General features: G+C 38.8%; 1 protein-coding gene across 6 annotated transcripts in view; it reads left to right on the forward strand.

Moving 5' to 3' along the window:
* Positions 1 to 20,460, forward strand: part of LOC126177017 (larval cuticle protein F1-like) — a 134,732-nt gene that overhangs the window by 57,545 nt on the left and 56,727 nt on the right. The window contains exons 1-2 of one of the 6 annotated variants that reach the window (XM_049924240.1): positions 16,445 to 16,488; positions 20,259 to 20,358. The exons of 4 other annotated variants lie outside the window; for them this stretch is intronic. In XM_049924240.1, coding sequence (XP_049780197.1) covers positions 16,474 to 16,488; positions 20,259 to 20,358 — 115 coding nt within the window. In that variant the 5' untranslated portion in view covers positions 16,445 to 16,473. Of the gene's footprint in view, positions 1 to 16,444; positions 16,489 to 20,258; positions 20,359 to 20,460 lie in introns of those variants that run through there. One more of the 6 variants, XM_049924243.1, reaches the window with a different exon arrangement.

Here is a 20,460-nt window from a genome sequence, read left to right on the forward strand (position 1 = left end):
ACAGGGATAACATCAGCCTGATTAGGACTTTGCCTGTTGAAATCCTTGTCATCACGCAGGTAATATTCCATAGAAACAATAAGCGTATCATATTTCAGCGGATGCCCACATTAAGAATCTGGGCATGTCCAAATACCTCTCTCATTCTTTATTTTACGAGCTTCTGAAATCAAATAATTTGAGGAAGTTGGTATGTATTTCTGTATCTGCTGCTTAGAGTGGCTACCTGGTATCAGTGACAGTAACCGTGCCTTGTCAGTATAGGTGGCTGCTGAGATAGCAGTATTTGGGTTTTGAAACCACACATCACATTTCGTGCACATATCACTATCTTCAGGTTCTGCACCAAGTGCATCTACATTATACACTTCACAAAGTTTTGAAGATGATGCTTGTGTAAAACTTGTTGCAATTTCTTCCACTTTTCTTTTTACATACCGTTTTCTTCTTGTCGTTCTTACTTTTCGTGAACGTTTAAGGTGGGATACAGTAGAGGCTGCTTCAGAAATGCTAACCTTCAACGCGGCAACATCGTCACTGTTGTGGACTGACAAGACAGCCAGTCCACAGTGACGGGTAACCGAAAGGCACGCGTTTACACACGCCGGCTGGCGTTATGTCTGAAACAGGATACGTAATGAATGTTGTAAACAAAAGTAGGTAGCTTCTGGAATACTTAACTTTAATCCATCATTTGTATACAGCATTCTTGATTATACAAGTGAGACTCTCTCTAGAAATGGTTAATGGCGCCTTGCTATGTCGTAGCCATGGACTTAGCTGAAGGCTATTCTAACTGTCTCTCGGCAAATGAGAGAAAGGCTTCGTCAGTGTAGTTGCTAGCAAAGTCGTCCGTACAACTGGGGCGAGTGCTAGTACGTCTCTTTAGACCTGCCGTATGGTGGCGCTCGGTCTGCGATCACTGACAGTGGCGACATGCGGGTCCGACATGTACTAATGGACCGCGGCCGATTTGAAGCTACCACCTAGCAAGTGTGGTGTCTGGCGGTGACACCACAGTCACACCCAGGAATATAAACATCTGCACTGTCTTCTTCAGTTTCTCACTCTGGTGCTGGTGATAGTTCAGGTGGGTTGTCACTAAATTTCTTCTTGTCGTGACTGTAGTAATTCCTGCACAACAGATGTGATACTAATACCGTTACTTGATAATCAAGATATTTCTGCAATACCTCTGATATATTGCAACAACTGTGAAGTGTTTTTCACTTTTATTTAACACTATCTTCTTGTGTCTTTGATCAAAGTTCACACTAGCACCTGGTTATTAAGGAAGGCAGTTTTCAATTACGATTGTGGACAGGGCCGTAATAAGTTACTGTTGGTTCCCTTTTGCAATTACACACATTTATTTTAAACCAGTAATTCCAGACTCAGCAATAAATACACATTATTAATGCAGGAATAAAGAACTGTGTCATTGATAGTGCTTTTAGTGCGTTACAGTTTACCAAATGAGTATAAAATACAGACACAGAAAATAATGTTTTAAAAACAAGCCAATATGATCCCAATAAGAATTTTAAGGCAAGTAACCACAGTCATGGCTGAAGGCCTTTAACACCCAGAACGGCAATTATAAAAAATTTAACAAATATACTGTAAAACAGCAATGCAATATATATATATATATATATATATATATATATATATATATATATATATATATATATATCATAAGTGTTAAGAAATTTTGTAAATGTTATGGCCATTTGATAAATGTACATTTTGTAAATAACTCTTAAAACGGTAGAGAAAAAAGAGAAATATAACTAAAAACCAAAAGTACTAGAGACCTAGCATGTGTTTTGAGTTAAAGCTCACTCTTAGTGTGTCGAAATTTAGTTGACACCCGCACACAGATGGGTTTTCTTTAAATTACAAATGTAAGACGAATATACGAAATTTAAGTTAATGTTTCCATTTAATTTTGTTTTACTGTGGATTTTCACACACACACACACACACATATATATATATATATATATATATATATATATATATATATATATATATATCCAGAGGAATTCATGACCGCGAGTTGACATGAGTTGTGTGATTTAAGATAAAATCACCCCCCAGATATTTGTATGCGTTGACAGCTTCCAGCTGTAACTCACTTGTATTGTTGTAATGCCTAATAATTTTTTGTACTTCTATACTCGTTGCAACAGATGATTTGTAACTAGATAACGTGATGTAGTTATCAGTACACAGAGAACCGTATAAGCATCACATGAAAGAGAACAAATATATGAATTTGACAATATCTTTAATTTCCACATAACAGACGTTAATTACACAATATTCAGTGTACTTTGCTTAATCCATGTGGTCACACTTGTGAACGAAGGAAATCCTTGAAGTTGGCTAAAATGCTTTAAAAGTGCGGAAACGCGCCGGCTTTTAATCAGTTTCACACTCCGTAATGTGTTTAAATGCTCCTACTTTTTTTTTCAAGGGAGCAAATGATGCTACGACGACCCAGACAGCCATGGATCGAACTGTGTTCACTGCCTTCAGACTCGTTGTTTTACGTGGCTAGAATATGATAAGTGAGAACTAGACGAATCGCATAATCTTGTTACTCCACACACACTGTCCTGGCATGACACATCTTATCCTTTCCGCACAATGTATACTCAACCCACATTCTCTCATAAAACAGTAGTTTTTCTTCTTTCATATATGCCAGCGTGTTCTTTTGACAATGCAAGTAGAAAAATTGTAGCTTTAATCAAGTGTTACTCGAGATGCAAATTACTTAGCTTGAGCTCGGTATGCTGAATAAATCACTTGCGGACGCAAAATGTTATAATTAATGTCTTAAGTTTTTTCGACAAACGCTATGGCCGTTAAAGGCGCTAATCTAAATGATAATCTCACTTAAAGCCAATAAAATTCAATCTTACCGTAATAGTCTATATTACGACAACATTTAACGTTATCGGGATTAGAAAATTCTCGAGGCTTTATTCTGCCTCTCTCACATATATATATCGACAGTAATCTATTACTTAACTTCACGGATTAGTCTCCTTCAATACAGTGTGCTGTTGCATAAAATTTCAAGTCTCTACCTTGTGTTAAAAATTCCGCTAGATATGTAAAATAATGTTCACTAGATGACACTAAGACTTCTTAAGAATAAAGATAAGACAGAGGGCGGGAAACTATATTTACTTTCAGCTCTTGGTTATTACCTGACAATAATGTACAATATATTTATTAATGAACCCATTTTGCTTTTATTCTAGCGATATTTTACAAACTTGGTGTGAAAGACTAAAAATCACATTAATTTATTGAGATATAGTACTGAAAGTGTTTTATTATTTTTAACAATTAAATTAATTCTACCATAAGCACAGTTACAAAAAACGGATAAAATTAATTTCGTGGACATTGCGCTTAAAAGTTTCACTCAAACTAAATTGAGAATCACTCGTGTCACAGGTTTTCGATCTGGAAAGACAAAATGAAAAGTTTACTTTTAGCTATTAAAATTTTCTACTGTTAACTATGCACATGGGATTATCAATGAAGTAAAATATATACACTGTGACAATTTAAACGTGTTACATTGAAAGCCTAGAAAATGCGTTTATATCTCCAGTCTTATTATGTGACCAATCCTGAAATCGGGGAAAATTTCAGCTGTTCCACACATATACATCAGTGCCACTCAAATTATTTATGGAACAGCTAATTTCTTGCGATTTCAATGCTCATCCCATGGTTTATGTTGTTTGCAGTGATTAATACAATGATTGGTTTTTTGATGTATCATGCTACAATGTATACATTAAGCTATGCTTTCACAAAAGAAAATATAATTATTAGCCAGATATATTCACCTTCATTTCAAAATCCTAGAAGAACCCTCCATAGCCCTTGGCTGTGTTAACTAAAGAAGAAGTTGATGCCCAGCCACATTCTGTTGGTCTTCCTTTACCGACTTGGTTAGTAACATCTTCTGGGAGATTTTAAGTCAAGCTACTCGTATTTTTGATCTTGAGTTGGTTTCTGATGAGAAGAAGAGAATTTAAGTTTGTTGAGAGAGTCTGTTCCTACGTTTGGTTTCCACAATATCCATGGAGCTAAACACTCATTCTACTTCGGCTTTAGCATGTGGTTAGGATAAACGGCAATAACGAAATCACTTAAATCTTGAAATATGTTTATTCTAGTCACAGCCTTAAACTCGGCTATCTTAGTTGAAAAGTTAACAGTGTTCCAGTTTAGCGGATTACGATAACGACATGAATAATTTGCCACTGCTGCAAGATTTTGTCAGGTTTTCGCGAGAGTATCCAATTTCCTTTACAATATCAATTAATGAAGTGTCTTGATTGTTTCAAAGTTTCTTCCTCACTGAAGACTATCAATTTTTTTAAAGCTTTGTAACTGGCTGGAAGTCGTTCTTGAATTTCTGCCGTAGGCAGACTGAATGTAGCAAAGCAGTTTTACGGGGTTTGCTTTTCCCATCTCAAAGATTGAGATTGTCTGTTGTACCTCACCAAGAATAGTTTTGAAAAAGTAAATATAGAGTCGATTCTGTTCATGTGAGTATGCTGATTATTTGTAAAGAACTGTGAGAACTAACGACACCGAAACGCATCAATATAACTAAAGTGAATATGATACTCCAAATAGTCCTTTTCCTATATATTATTCTTGTTCTCATTGTTGAGTCACGAATCTCCCACAGTTTTTCTGCAGGTTCGCTACTGCAGTGCCGCCAAGCGGATGGCCTTTGTAAACACTGCGAAACGATTGTCGTTTGTGCGTTGTGCAAATGAAGTACAGAACCACAGTGTAAATTAAAGCGCTGTCGCATTTCAGACTTGTTACGGCACTATATATCTTAGTCAACAAAACTCTTTTTATATTTCCCAAGAATGTTGAGAGGAATGTGAATGATTATTATAGTCATTAACAAATGCTCAATTTAGCGTACATACATTTTAGGCTTGCGAGAAAATGTTTAACATTTGTATTCACTCTTATTGTCATCAGAACTTTGAGTCATTACGAGACTGGAAAAAACGTTTACCACCTTTACATGTTGTTACTACCGTGTACGTGGTTGACCGTTTCTCGAATGCAAATAAGCATATCAGTACACAACTTTTTTAATCCGTACCTACTAAAATACAAGTACTGGGCTACGTATTTCAGTTTTATTAAAAACGAAAAGTAAACAGGCCGGTGCATTTTTTGTATAGGTACTAGTTTCAGTATGGAAACCTTGTACATAATTAAGGTAACTGTGCATAAATTTCCAAGAAGTTGTCAAAATTGTCAGGTCATGACGGCGAGGATTCGTTTCCTCTCGCATTATACTACATTATACGAATATAAACGAAGACCTAAGGGAAATCTCTAACAGGTACTAGTGAGGTAAAAGGGTTAAACGGTACAATACGCGTGTCTTGAGTTCTCCCCCACAGAGTAATTTTTATTCCCCCTCCACAGCAGGGGAATTATAGCATTACAGGGATGTTGATCTTTATTAGGAGTAGTAAATTAGCATGTCACTGAGGACATAGCGGCGGTATACAGCCGAAAGTTAGCAGGAATTGAATTTTTTGATGTTTATAAGGTTAGATTTCAGAAGTGTTATTGATGAAGTCCCATACTCCTTGACAGAGCGTACAGGAACGATGCGGGAGACCCGCAACGCCGTACTAGGCAAGGTCCTAGTGGAAGTGGTTTGCCTTCCTCCGACCGTAATGGGGATGAATGATGATAATGAAGAAGACGACACAACAACATCCAGTCGTTTCGAGGCAGGTGAAAATCCCTGACCCCACCGGGAATCTAACCCAAGCGAGAACGCTACCGCGAGAGCACGAGCTGCGTACGTAAGAAGTGGACATAGGCCAAGTAAGAAGAAAGCGCTTTAGGTGGGCTTGGATAAGGACTAAATGTCACAGGTGTGAAACAGAATCTTCAAGTCATACACATTTTTATATCTAGGAGACAGAGTAGTTAAAGACGACAGGTTCACGTAAGCCAGAGAAGCAAGAATATGTCCAGAAGGGCGTTTAGAAGAAGAATCAGCAACTAAACTCGATGAATCTGAAATCGGCAAAGAAACTCTCCAAAGAAACTACAATCGGCGCAATGCATGAGGGAATACGTGCCAGGCACTCACATACACTCATAATCAGTTCCTTTTAAATTTAAACAAGTCAGACTACAATTTATTCCCCGTCTAAGAGCATTTTCTATGATAGGATTACGCCTCTGCTACTGTGAACCGCAAATGTAATAGTGCTCTGACACTTTATCACTATGTGTTGAAATAAATAGGAAACGGGATAAAAATTTAAATATATTTTCGAATTATAACCGTCACTAATGTTCCAAAGCACCCCCACACTTTCTCGACTCGTCTGATACCATTCACCAGTCAGCACAGTCCATCCTCTTGGAGCGCTAGCATCGCTTCAGCTGTCGAAAGGTTGTATTATTTTGCCCTATAGAGTTTCGTTACTCTTTGATAGAATGTTCTGGTTCTGGGGACTACCGTTTTATTTGATTCGATGTTGAAGTTACCAGTATCAGAAGCTGAAAATGCGATAAGTGAGTGAATGTAATAATTACACTTTTTTCTTTGCTTATGACTCGTTTGTCGCACATTATTAATTTACAAGCTAAGAAGCCTTGCGTATGTTTGGCACCCCATAAAGTCACCAGAAGTGAAATTTTTTCCCGCTAAAACAAAAACTTTATTCTCTAAAAGTTCACAAAATCGAGTCGCTGGAACGACGAGCCTGTTCCGACGTGAGCTCGCGCCTCGCACTCCAAACAGGAGGAAGAAAAATCATATCGTTCTGTTGAAGTTTGAGCCACAAGTTTGGCTAACGCAGGGATCTCGTTTATCTGTTTTGCATATGACAATCACTGTCTGCCCCAATAAATGTTTCCCTCAACTGCCATCTACGCTGACAATACAATTATTCCCATACGTCTTAACATATGATATATATCTGTTGGTTTCTTCTTCGTGCCATATTTTCCTTATTCAATTTTTGTCATTCTTTCGTAGCGCTACACTTCAAATGTTTCTACTAGTTTAGGATTTCCATATGGTCCAAGTTTCACTATTATATATCACAGCACCCCAAATATAAACACTGTACACATTCAATAACCTTTTCCCCGCTTCCATGTCAGGAAACCCATTAAAGATGTTTGTTGAAGGAAACAGTTAATCATACGTAACGATCTACTTGTTCCATTGCTTTATTTCTGTAACGGAACGTTGTATTTAGAACAGCAGAGTCGCTCACTTTGTAACACTTCCGCCCTGTCGGACGTGCGTTAGCTCAATAAAGCCTGTACTGTAATAAGTTCACGGGCTTCACCTTGTAAACAAGGATTTAGTACATAAGTTGACCGCGTGTACCTAATGGAAGCAATTCGGACTTATATTCAGTCAGTAACTACAGTGATGCGTCAAGCAAATGTAAAGTACAATTACGCGTTCGCATGGACAAGAAGTACACACAGTAGATACTACCAATGATTAATAATACGGTCGCCAGCCTAATTAGGCATTGAATGAGTTTTTCCCTGTACAAGTGGTAGCATGTACAAGCATAATGACACGTAGCAATGTTGCGTTTTATAGCAAAATTTAGAACCAGAAAGAATCTACTGAACTAAGGTTTTCTTCTTTTGTACTAATTTGGATGAGCTAAAATTACACAACACCACACAGCAATGATTACTACGAGCTGCACTTTGTATATTGATCAGACTGAAATCGGGCATAGATTACCCTAGAATCAGCAATTTTGAAAACACACATACAATGTCACTATTAAAATTGGAAAAAACACTAATACAGTTAGGTTTAATATAGAAATTAATTTTACTATTCAATTCTGATCAGTACACTTCAAAATGTGCAAGAATAGGCAAGAGAAGGGGGGGGGCCCTGAAACTGTTATGGTCGTTATACTGCAACTAGTAAGTCCTGAAGGTAAATTAACACTCAAAGTTATCGATCTGTGGATAACTACTTTTCTTTTCTTAATTTTGAATTAATTAGTTATTATTATTTCATTCACAAATCAATTAAATAACATTGCTAGCTCAATTCAAAATTTATCTTTCAATTTAATCACACTGATGTTCTTTACTAACATTTACATTTGCACTCCTATCCTTGAACGTCTTTATAGCATGAATTGGTCTGCAGATAATTTAGTACTAACTGTAAACTTTCAGTTCGGGATACTCGGGTTGCACAATATGTGGTAAGGACCCTATCTAGGTCAATGATAAGGATAAGTGATGGCTAAGGCAATTCTGGTAAAAGTCACGTTATTATTGAACAGTCAAAACAGTTTCAACACTGGTCCACACAGATACACTTCTAAAGAAGAAATAAATGTTTGACCTGTGCACGTCGTTGCGGCGGATGGCGGGCAGCGAGATAGCGGGCAGCACAGCACACATACAAGCACGGCTAAGGCTCTCACAGTATCGGCACTTTCATTCTTCTTGGCGTCGTAATCTTTCCAGTTTTGTGCCTGAGAATATAGCCATGCCAAGTAGTCGTCGGAATCGGCCCATCCGAGGCTCAATGGAATCCACTTTTCCCAGATAGCCTCCTCGGTACAGTACATGTTCCTCTGACCGATGCCCAACTCCGACTGTGTCACTGAGCCCGTTGTGCCGAACCGCGCCAGTGTGCGTTTTCCCGCACTCGCCTGCATCCACCTTTTCCCGCGCCCCTACAGGTAGGGTATTCACCACAGGTTTTCTACTACACATATTCTAATGCATTACCTACGTATGGACCAAGTGTTTAAATTACAATTTTCACATTTTACAATAGTTTTAACATTAAATACATTTCCTTTTGGTTATCAAATCGCTTGAAATCTAACATAAATAATAACATTCATTTAAAAAGTTGTGTACAGTTTCTTTAACATGACACGAAAAGGGAAAAAAATTCAAATTAATATTTACATTATTTTACATAAATTCAGAAAGAAACATTTATCTAAATGCATAAAGAAAAAAATTATTATAGGTACATTATTGTTACACATGCCCCTGTTTCCAGAAAATTTTCTTAAGTCTAAATTTTATGGGAACACTAAATTTAACAATAATACACTGGTTCTGAATCTTCACGTAAATGTTCAAGAAGATTTACACTACATATTTCCTTCCACTCACTGTATATAGGTTCACACTATTTTAACATATTAAGACCAGTTTCTTGTTATTTATTTAAGTGCCTTTTGCACAGTTCCACTTCCCATTCTAACATTACTAAAATAGCAATTTAATCATTTTTTCCCAAATTTCTTAAAGAAATAATTTAAAATTCTGGAATGCAAACATTTAACTACAAAAACAAATGCATATTTCGTATACACTATAGGATAATTTATCGCTGCTTGCTTTAAATAGCAGTCCATTTCTTAACTTACTAAACAAAACACACACAAAAAATTTTCGTAAAATTAACTACACATATTTGCTGCCTATTCTGTGGATTTGGGCAGTCCCTTTCACTTCATATTGTCACATCCTCTGGATTACATTTACTATTTTCCATCGACTATTTATCTGCCCTCAATGGTATTTGGCAGTCCTTCATATTATGGTTCATACACTGCCCATTTTCATTTTTGACAGTTCCATCTTTTATCTGTCTGAAAGCATTTATACTTTCTTTTCAGTCCTTTCCTCCATACATTTTTATAGTTACAGTACAATTGGTAATCTGAAACTCACATAACTACATTAGCACACTTTCAAGATTATACAGACATTTACAAAGAATAGTTACATTTGAAATAACTTGGGTTCAGCATAAAATACAGCACAATTACTCGTTTCTGGGAACATACAGTTTCAGGTCCACAATATTTCTTACACCTAAAGGTCTTTTGGATTTTGGGTAGATTAGGTAGTAAGCATTATCGTGTGGAATATTCTGTATTATATATGGTCCGCTATAAATATATTTAAATTTTGAAATTTCATGGTTTAGTTCACTAGATTTCTCGTGGGTTTTTATAAGAACATAATCTCCAATTTTGAATTTTGAAACCTTTAGATTTTTATCATGTCTTCTAGATCTAGATTCGGCTATTTGCTTTGCCCTTTTTATAACCAATTCTTTCTTTTGATTCAATCCCAAACTTGTACAAGGTGGAAACTCTAATTTTTCTTTAATTAAACTTTTACTACTTTTGCCTAACAAAATTTCTTCTGGTGGGAATCCTGTAGTTTCATGATGTAATGTGTTCATGATATTCTCAAAATCCGATATGAATCTGCCCCAGGCTCTAATTCAACAAAACAATAATTCAATTTCCGATAACACTGAGTTACAGTAATAAGAAATTCATACATAATATTAAAAATATTTACAAATACAGCATCCTGCCCCTGCTCGTCTCTTTATTAACAAGGCAGTCTTTTATGGTTCATAAAACAGTCACTCAAGTCTGGTGGCTTCTTAGGCCTCTGGAGTTCAAAGTCTTTGCTCACTTGAACTCTTCGCAAAATAAACACTGAGTCGTCCGATGGTTCTTTCTTTCTTTGTTCGGTCTCAACATCTGGATTTTGTTTTGATACCTCGTCATTGTTAGGTACAATATCGTACTTAACTGCATCCCCTTTGATTTCACTGATTTTTTCATACCCTCTTTCAGTAAAAGTATATTCACTTTCTTTTACCCCGAAAAATACATCTTCACTAGAGTCATCACTACTCCCTTCCTCCACATCTGATTCGCTTAAGTACGCTACTTTTGCACAATAGGGAAAGTTAGTATATTCAATTTTGTCTGTATTAGCGTATCTTTCATCATCTGAACTATCGTCGGAATCCGACCATTCCGGATCGCTATCAGGTTCTAACATAAAGGCTTTTCTGAGACAGGCACTAAGTTCCTCCTCGGTATTGTCATCAGGCTTAGATTTTAATCCAATCTCCTCTTTTGGCGAAACGTCCTCATCATCAGCTTTATTTACATCTACTGTGACTTCATATTCGGTGTAATCCTCGTGGACTTTAATTACTTTCATGTAATCATCTACCCCTTCTCCACGGTGCCTCTCGGTAGCAGCTCGAACTATTGGCGGATTGTTAGCAGAAGTTATTTCTTCGTCAATGCTGAGGATTTCATCCTCCAAATCCTTCCTATCATTAACCTTCCCCTTATCGGCAGCACGCGTACTTTGCGCGGCGCTATTTATTTTCCCCTCTTCAAATTTGGGCCACGTCAATTTATTGACGCCCCTATCATTTCCCTTTCTACTAACTAATTTCCTCGCCTCATACTCCTTCTTAAAATCCTCCCACTCACATTGCTTTAGGCCCTTGTACAGATCGTCGATCTGCACACGCCAATCATTTACTTCTGCTAATTCATTATCGCCCTTTACCACATTGCGAACACTGCTAACCGCAACTCCCTGTGTACTCACAGTCTCATTTATTGTTTCCTTTGCCACGGAATTATTACTCGTAAAATTTTCATTATCTCTTACGGCTACGTTCGCACCTACTGCTGCCGGATTGCTAGCGGCTTCTCTCTGAACAGATGTTCCGCTAGGCTGGGCCGTTGCCCTCTGATACTCCACTCGCCTGTTAACCTGGAGTATTCTGTGCGGCCTATATGACTCACGCTGGCTCGCACCTGACGCTTGTCTCGCCACAACACGTCGCGTCGTTTCACGCCTGTCTCTAGCCTGTCTCATTACATTGCGGTCAGTCCGGTATCTTTTCTTAAATCGGGGCCGGTATGTATTGTCCGCTTCCGTTTGGCCCGCAACGTTCGCGGAAATTAGTTTCCCGCGTCGTTATTACTTTGCGCGGTGTACTCTCGACCGCGACCTGGATAACTTCCTCTGCCTCTTCCTCTCTGCATCATATTGACGCGAAACCCAACGCCGTCATTTCTTTCGTCATTATATCGGTTATTATGGTTGCCAAAATTTTGATAATTGGCACGACTTGCGCGCCAATGGTCTTCGTCTTCGACCCTTTCCAGAAATGCTTGGAAGCTACGATGGTTGCTTCCTACATACCTCTTTGAATCTTCTGGGAGCTTCTTATACAGCTCCCAGATAATTTCTGAATCCGATCTTCTACCTCTTAAGTGTGTTAATTTTCGGTACCAATACTCGCAGAAATCTTTCAAAGAATTCCTGCCCCTGTTATCATGCTGTTTGGCCATGATAAATTCGCGCCATAAATGGTCCTGCTTTTGTTCAGACCAATATTCTTCGGTAAATTTTTGCCTAAATTCTTCGAACGTCATTCGTTCGGTATTTAAATTTATTCCCCAGCGCTTAGCGTCACCTGCTAAGGCGCTAATTACTACATTTATTTTTTCCTGATCAGACAAGTGCTCAGGAAATACTCTCTCGCAATTTTTGATGAAGTCTAACGGATGCCACCCGTTATGTTTCTTGGCTGGATCGAAGCGTTCCTCGCCTTCTAACAGCTTCGTAATTGGTGCGCCATTACAGATCACACCAGGCCTATCTTTAATTTTGCTCTCTAGATCGAAAATTTTTCCTTGAATTTTCGTACAATTTTGAACACATCCGGTTACTTTTTCACCTAATTCTTTTTCAGTGTCTACAACTACCCTTTTCAATTGCGATATTCCGTGTTGACATTCATTTACGATCTCAGTCTTAAGACCGAAAACTTTTTCGTCTACCTTAGTTTCAACCAGAGGTTCTACTTTCTCTTGGATGTTGAGAATTTCAACATCGAATCTACTATTAATGTTTCCAATTTCCTCCTGCATAGTATCCATATTTTTGTTAATAGTATCAATTTCAAATTTCATATTATTTACCACAGAACTTAAATTACCTACTTTTTGTTCTACTTGTTCTATTTGTTTACTAATTTTAATTCCCTGTCCTTCAACCTGTGCTTTAATCTGATTACTCTGTGTTTTGAGCTGCTCATCAACGTGTGTTTTGAGCTGCTCATTCTGTGTTTTAAGCTGATTAACCTGATTACTAACTTGTTTTTGAAGTTGCTCATTTTGTGTTTTGAGTTGATGGCTCTGTGTTTTGAGCTGCTCATCAACGTGTGTTTTAAGTTGCTCATTCTGTGTTTTAAGTTGCTCAGTCTGTCCTGCAATTTGTTTGGTTAATTGTTCTAATAGATCGTTCATGCTCAAAATTTTTACAATGTTTTGTTCTATGGAATTTGTGTTTTCCGATCCTACTTCAAAAGTCTCTTTCGGTTCTTTCTTTATTTGTGGTGAATCAAATATGTCAGTGGATTCGTTCACGTACCCACTATCATCTACAAAGTCACTCTCTACTTCCTGTTTTGTCCCTTGCTGTGTTCGAGGCGATCGCGACATTTCAATCTGTTCGTTGACGTGTTCATGGTATTGTATGTACGCCAATTGTCTTCCGCTAACGCCATCTGTTATCTGGCCGCGTAAACTCCTGCTACTACTCGCCGCATTCTCCATTTCGCTCGGCACATCTATCCTGTCCCCGTTCTTGTCCATATTAAATGCCAATTACACCATACTATTGTACTTGACTCATACTGCAGTTTATTTTACTGAACTGTATTGCTATTCGTGCCACTGAACATCGACTGTTCGGTCTTTACATTAATTTGTAACCGACAATAACTGGATGTCCTGTCACCGGGAAGCCACTTGTAACACTTCCGCCCTGTCGGACGTGCGTTAGCTCAATAAAGCCTGTACTGTAATAAGTTCACGGGCTTCACCTTGTAAACAAGGATTTAGTACATAAGTTGACCGCGTGTACCTAATGGAAGCAATTCGGACTTATATTCAGTCAGTAACTACAGTGAGGCGTCAAGCAAAAGTAAGGTACAATTACGCGTTCGCATGGACAAGAAGTACACACAGTAAATACTACCAATGATTAATAATACGGTCGCCAGCCTAATTAGGCATTGAGTGAGTTTTTCCCTGTACAAGTGGTAGCATGTACAAGCATAATGACACGTAGCAATGTTGCGTTTTATAGCAAAATTTAGAACCAGAAAGAATCTACTGAACTAAGGTTTTCTTCTTTTGTACTAATTTGGATGAGCTAAAATTACACAACACCACACAGCAATGATTACTACGAGCTGCACTTTGTATATTGATCAGACTGAAATCGGGCATAGATTACCCTAGAATCAGCAATTTTGAAAACACACATACAATGTCACTATTAAAATTGGAAAAAACACTAATACACTTAGGTTTAACATAGAAATTAATTTTACTATTCAATTCTGATCAGTACACTTCAAAATGTGCAAGAATAGGCAAGAGAAGGGGGGGGGGGCCTGAAACTGTTACGGTCGTTATGCTGAAACTAGTAAGTCCTGAAGGTACATTAACACTCAAAATTATCAACCTATGGATTACTATTCTTTTGTCACGCTTCTGGAGTAATTGACTAACATTCTTTCAATCTCAAATGAATTAAATATCATTGCTAGCTCAATTCATAATTTATCTTTCAATTTAATCACACTGTAGTTCTTTACTAACATTTACATTGGCATTCCTAACTCTCAAAATGCTTTATAGCTCAAATTGGTCTGCAGATAATTTAGTACTAACAGTAAACTTTCAATTCAGGATACTCGGGTTGCACAATATGTGGTAAGGACCCTGTCTAGGTCAATGATAAGGATAAGTGACGGCTAAGGCAATTCTGGTAAAAGTCACGTTATTATTTAACAGTCAGAACAGTTTCAACACTGGTCCACACAGATACACTTCTAAAGATGAAATAAATGTTTGACCTGTGCACGTCGTTGCGGCGGATGGCGGGCAGCGAGATAGCGGGCAGCACAGCACACATACAAGCACGGCTAAGGCTCTCACAGTATCGGCACTTTCATTCTTCTTGGCGTCGTAATCTTTCCAGTTTTGTGCCTGAGAATATAGCCATGCCAAGTAGTCGTCGGAATCGGCCCATCCGAGGCTCAATGGAATCCACTTTTCCCAGATAGCCTCCTCGGTACAGTACATGTTCCTCTGACCGATGCCCAACTCCGACTGTGTCACTGAGCCCGTTGTGCCGAACCGCGCCTGTGTGCGTTTTCCCGCACTCGCCTGCATCCACCTTTTCCCGCGCCCCTACAGGTAGGGTATTCACCACAGGTTTTCTACTACACATATTCTAATGCATTACCTACGTATGGACCAAGTGTTTAAATTACAATTTTCACATTTTACAATAGTTTTAACATTAAATACATTTCCTTTTGGTTATCAAATCGCTTGAAATCTAACATAAATAATAACATTCATTTAAAAAGTTGTGTACAGTTTCTTTAACATGACACGAAAAGGGAAAAAAATTCAAATTAATATTTACATTATTTTACATAAATTCAGAAAGAAACATTTATCTAAATGCATAAAAAAAATTATTATAGGTACATTATTGTTACAACTTCTCCTTCTACTATATTTTGACACTCTGTAGTCACTACTAATGTCTCTTGGGGTTTTATGAGTTTTGTGTCAACATAGTTTATCATTGAGACTAATTCTCTGGTCTTTCCTCTCCACTGGATTGTTCTTAGTGATCCTTACTTTCGGCCAGGAGGTTCATATTTTCTATGAAAGTAGTCATGAGATACTAAAAGTTTGTTTTCAACGGGATACACAAGAAGGGCATATGTCGCCCACACCTCCATAGACAAAAAAAGTCGCATATCGAATGCACCGACTGATCTGCCTCGAAGACGTATCATTTCAATAGCGCTTTGATGAAAACCACGGAATGTCATGGATGTTCGATTATAATAGCTGCACATAGAGTCATCTGACATGGAATCTCAAAACTATTTTACCATTCACCGCAAAACTAACATGTATTATCCCCCGCACCACCCCAGCTGAGAAACGCGTATGTTCTTCTTCGCCACGCCCCCTCCCCCTACCATACAACTGTGGTAATAAGCTGCAAAGACATCTTTTGTTCGTTTCAGCACAGAACTCTCCCTGTTTTTATTAGACCAATTGTTTACGAAACTGTCACGTTTCCCACTACAATGACGAAAGCTTTCTCTAGATCGACCGATGTTTCGAGTGCATGTTGATTTTTCTGTTCTTTTCATTCCGTTGGTGCGCGTAAGGTCATTATTGTTCAATTGATACCTTTGCCTTAACTGAAACTAAACTGATACTCATAAAGTCGGAAATATATACGTGGACAAGTATGCATTTTCGGGTACTTGTGCTAACAAAGAGATCTGCAGCAGAAGGCGAGATGAGGCAAGGCCGAACCAAACGACACGGCCAGAGGACAGTCCCCCTGGGCAGGGAAGGCCAGGAACCGAGTCAGCCTGGTACTTTCACGAGTCCAGCGGGGCGTATATAAGGACGTGTCCGCCGGTGTCATGCTACAGTTCATAGCAGCTCCAACAACAGCTCCGCCATGAAGGTCCTGTTGGTGAGTAGCCGTCGGGCGTCATTCGGTTTCGCTGCACACATTCCTACAGTTTCCACCGGGCGCCTAATTCCCACTGGTATTTTCCCATTGTGGCACAACTAAACGGTCTGAACCATATCTGTTTCAATGATATTCGTACGCAGAGTTTTGAACTCTAAAATTTCTAACAGAATTAGTGGAACACAGAATCTGACACTAAAGGCACCATTACTCTGTAAGGATCCATGTCACGATTGTCACTTTCGATAAACCAGTTTATCCTAGCGTGAGTGTAGCCAGTGAGTTTGAAACGTCCCCTTTGAAAAATTACAAGTGGCTGTGCTGGTAAGCTTCTACGTTATTTGATTTTCAAACAGCTGAGCAAAACTGAACGTACTCAGACATTTCTCTCTCTACTTATTTTTATCATCACTAAACTGACACACAATATTTTTAGCGCAGCGCATTCTGACTTTCAATATTCCCTACAAAAGAATGGCCTTGACTAACAATAACCTATACCTTTCATGAATCACTTACCTCACAAAAATCTTCGTTACTCGAACAACTGCAATACAGCGAGCACCAATACTGCCAGCTAAATAAAAGAATTTAACTACCGAAGTCACTAAATACTGATAGCCACAGATACCAAATGAAAGAATTTGTTAGTGAACAACCAATGTATTTACTTTAATAATGTTCAAAGGTCATCATATATATATATATATATATATATATATATATATATATATATATATATATTCATACAGGGCGCTACGTTGCGTTGTTGTTGTGGTCTTCAGTCCTGAGACTGGTTTGATGCAGCTCTCCATGCTACTCTATCCTGTGCAAGCTTCTTCATCTCCCAGTACCTACTGCAACCTACATCCTTCTGAATCTGCTTAGTGTATTCATCTCTTGCTCTCCCCCTACGATTTTTACCCTCCACGCTGCCCTCCAATACTAAATTGGTGATCCCTTGATGCCTCAGAACATGTCCTACCAACCGATCCCTTCTTCTGGTCAAGTTGTGCCACAAACTTCTCTTCTCCCCAATCCTATTCAATACTTCCTCATTAGTTATGTGATCTACCCATCTAATCTTCTGCATTCTTCTGTAGCACCACATTTCGAAAGCTTCTATTCTCTTCTTGTCCAAACTATTTATCGTCCATGTTTCACTTCCATACATGGCTACACTCCATACAAATACTTACCAACATAAAAACCTAAACAGCCTACTTACAAGTTTGTAAAGTTTTAAATTTTTCAATAGCGGTTCACACACGGAATAAGCTGCAAATAACACTCAATTAAGATCAGATGTTCGCGGCACCATTTCGACGCATTCTCTGGAACGCGGCACTGAATTTGACACAGAAGTAAGCTGTATGTATAACAGTTTTTCAAGTATTTATATTGACTGTGTGATATAAATTTGCACTGCCGAACTACTATGCTACTAATTTGCGCCGTGTGATTAGTACACAATCGTTGTTACTAAGAAGAAAGTGACAGACAGGTCTAAAGTAATGCAACCAAGGGAAAACATATATATGGGGGGACAAAGGTGCATTTAAGAAATACCTGCTATGCTTTACATATACCACAATCTTTTTCACTTGGTGAGGTATTTCACCTTTAGATAGGAAAACAATGACACATGTTGCTGAGTAATTGCTCACTTATTACCTTCGTTGAGCATAAGAACAAGTGGTTCAAATGGCTCTGAGCACTATAGGACTTAACTTCTGAGGTCTACAGTCCCCTAGAACTTGGAACTACTTAAACCTAACTAAACTAAGAACGTCACACACATCCATGCCAGAGGCAGGATTCGAACCTGCGACCGTGGCGGTCGCGTGGTTCCAGACTGTAGCGCCTACAACCACTCGGCCACCCAGCATAATAACAGCTCAGTCAGTTTACCGCCAATGCTTCATATGGTACAATGCTGTAATCAATGGCCTAATCGTGAAATACATGTAAACTGTGCAACATTACATATTTGTAGGTAAATGCAGATCGTTAATGTCAGGTGAATTTTTACTAGGCTAATGTGCTGCTTTATCTGGTATACATGTCCGCCCACGGTATCTGAAAGGTCAGCGTGACAGAATGTAAAACCTAAGAGCCCAGGTTCGATTCCCGGCTGAGTCGGAGATTTTCTGGGTGTTGTATTGTCCTAATCATTATCAGTTCATCCCCATCGACGTGCAATTCACCGAGGTGGCATTAACTCGAAAGACTTGCACCTGGCGAACGGTCTACCCGACGGGAGGCCCTAGTCACACGACATTTACATTTTACTTACATTAACCTGTAATCTTGTATGTTAGTCACATAAACATACTATCGAAACAAAAGTACTCAGACAGTTTTCTGTTCACTTATTCTGATCATCACTAAAATGACACACAATGTTTTAGCGCAACGCAATCTGACTTTCAATAGTCCCTACAAAAGAATGGCCCAGACTACCAATAACGTATACGTTTCATGAATCACATACCTCACTAAACCCTTGATGACTCGAACTGCTGCAATACAGCGAGCGCCATTACTGTTAGCTAACTACTAAAGGCACTAACTACTGATAGGCATAGTTAGCAAATGAAAGATTTTGATAGACAACAAACAACGTATTTACCGTAATAGCGTTCAAAAGTCACTATATATTAATTTCGTGACATCCAATTAAACAAATTTCCTTTCTCTGACGTACACACGTCCAGATCGTGCTCTCATAATAACCTCTCAAATCTCTGGGATGTCTCTCCCCACATCCACCACTGCTGGCGGCCCACCTTCAACTGCCCAATGCTACGCACTGTTCACATCCAACTGCCCAACACTACACAAGCGGATATTCCAACAATGAGTCCAACCAGCCACAGACTGCATGCGGATCATTACGTGGCGTTACCAACATAATAACCTAAACAGCCGACTTACATTACATTAACCTGTGATCTTGTACGTTAGTCACATAAACATATTACCTAAAAAACAGTATTCTCGAAATTTCATTATTTTACATTAGCTATTTTCTCGTGTGGCGATTTATTTTCCGTCAGTGTACTTTGCAACAATAAAGGATTACAAAAAGTATACACAAAAGGATTATTGTTAAGCACTACAGAAACTAAGTTCTGCATTGTCACTCCTGAAATTTATCATATAACTTAAGAAAGAATATGGTTACCAAAGGTGCCCAGCTGAGGTAATAATTTAAAAGACTTAATACAGACTTCAACTGCTATTATACGACCCAGAGAGATATAAGTAAAATAAGTATAGGTGATAAACACAGACGTGAAACGTTGACCGAGGCAAGTAGCAGTAAGTGAATATTCAGTGGTAACGGTCTACCCGACGGGAGTCTCTAGTCACACGACATTTACGTCTGATATACATCATAAGTAATTATACACGAGTATCACTAATATATATGCTCAAATTATTTAAATATGAGATATTCCGCTGAGATATGTGGATGTTGCCCATTAACAAAAATTCATTCTGTCTCAAAATCTCCTACTGATCAAATACTCATCAATTCATTTTTGGAATATATATTTTTTCCGTAATTATAACTGACTACAGTGTTCCAAAATTTACTATCTCACTCCTTTTCACTGTTCGTGCTCACAACAGCTCAATAACCTTAATCACCAACAAATGTTGTTGTATTTTTAACTGCCAAGTGCCCAGAGATGAGGTCAGTCAGGACACACTCTACTTTGTGATCTTGTAGCATACAACACGTACCAACCTGATGTCTGCAGGTACTCCTCGTCGCCGTCGTCGCTGTGGCCGTGGCTAGACCCGGCTACCTGGGCGCTGCGCACGGTGTACTCCCTGCCGCCCACGCAGTGGTGGCCGCGCCCCACGCCATCGTCGCCGCCCACGGCGCCCACGGCGTCCACCCGGGCCTGGCCGCCTACGGGCCAGCGCACATCGCCGTCGGCCCCGGCGGCTACGTGCAGG

This window comes from Schistocerca cancellata, chromosome 3, assembly GCF_023864275.1.
Source record: "Schistocerca cancellata isolate TAMUIC-IGC-003103 chromosome 3, iqSchCanc2.1, whole genome shotgun sequence".
Classification (NCBI taxonomy): Eukaryota; Metazoa; Arthropoda; class Insecta; order Orthoptera; family Acrididae; genus Schistocerca; species Schistocerca cancellata.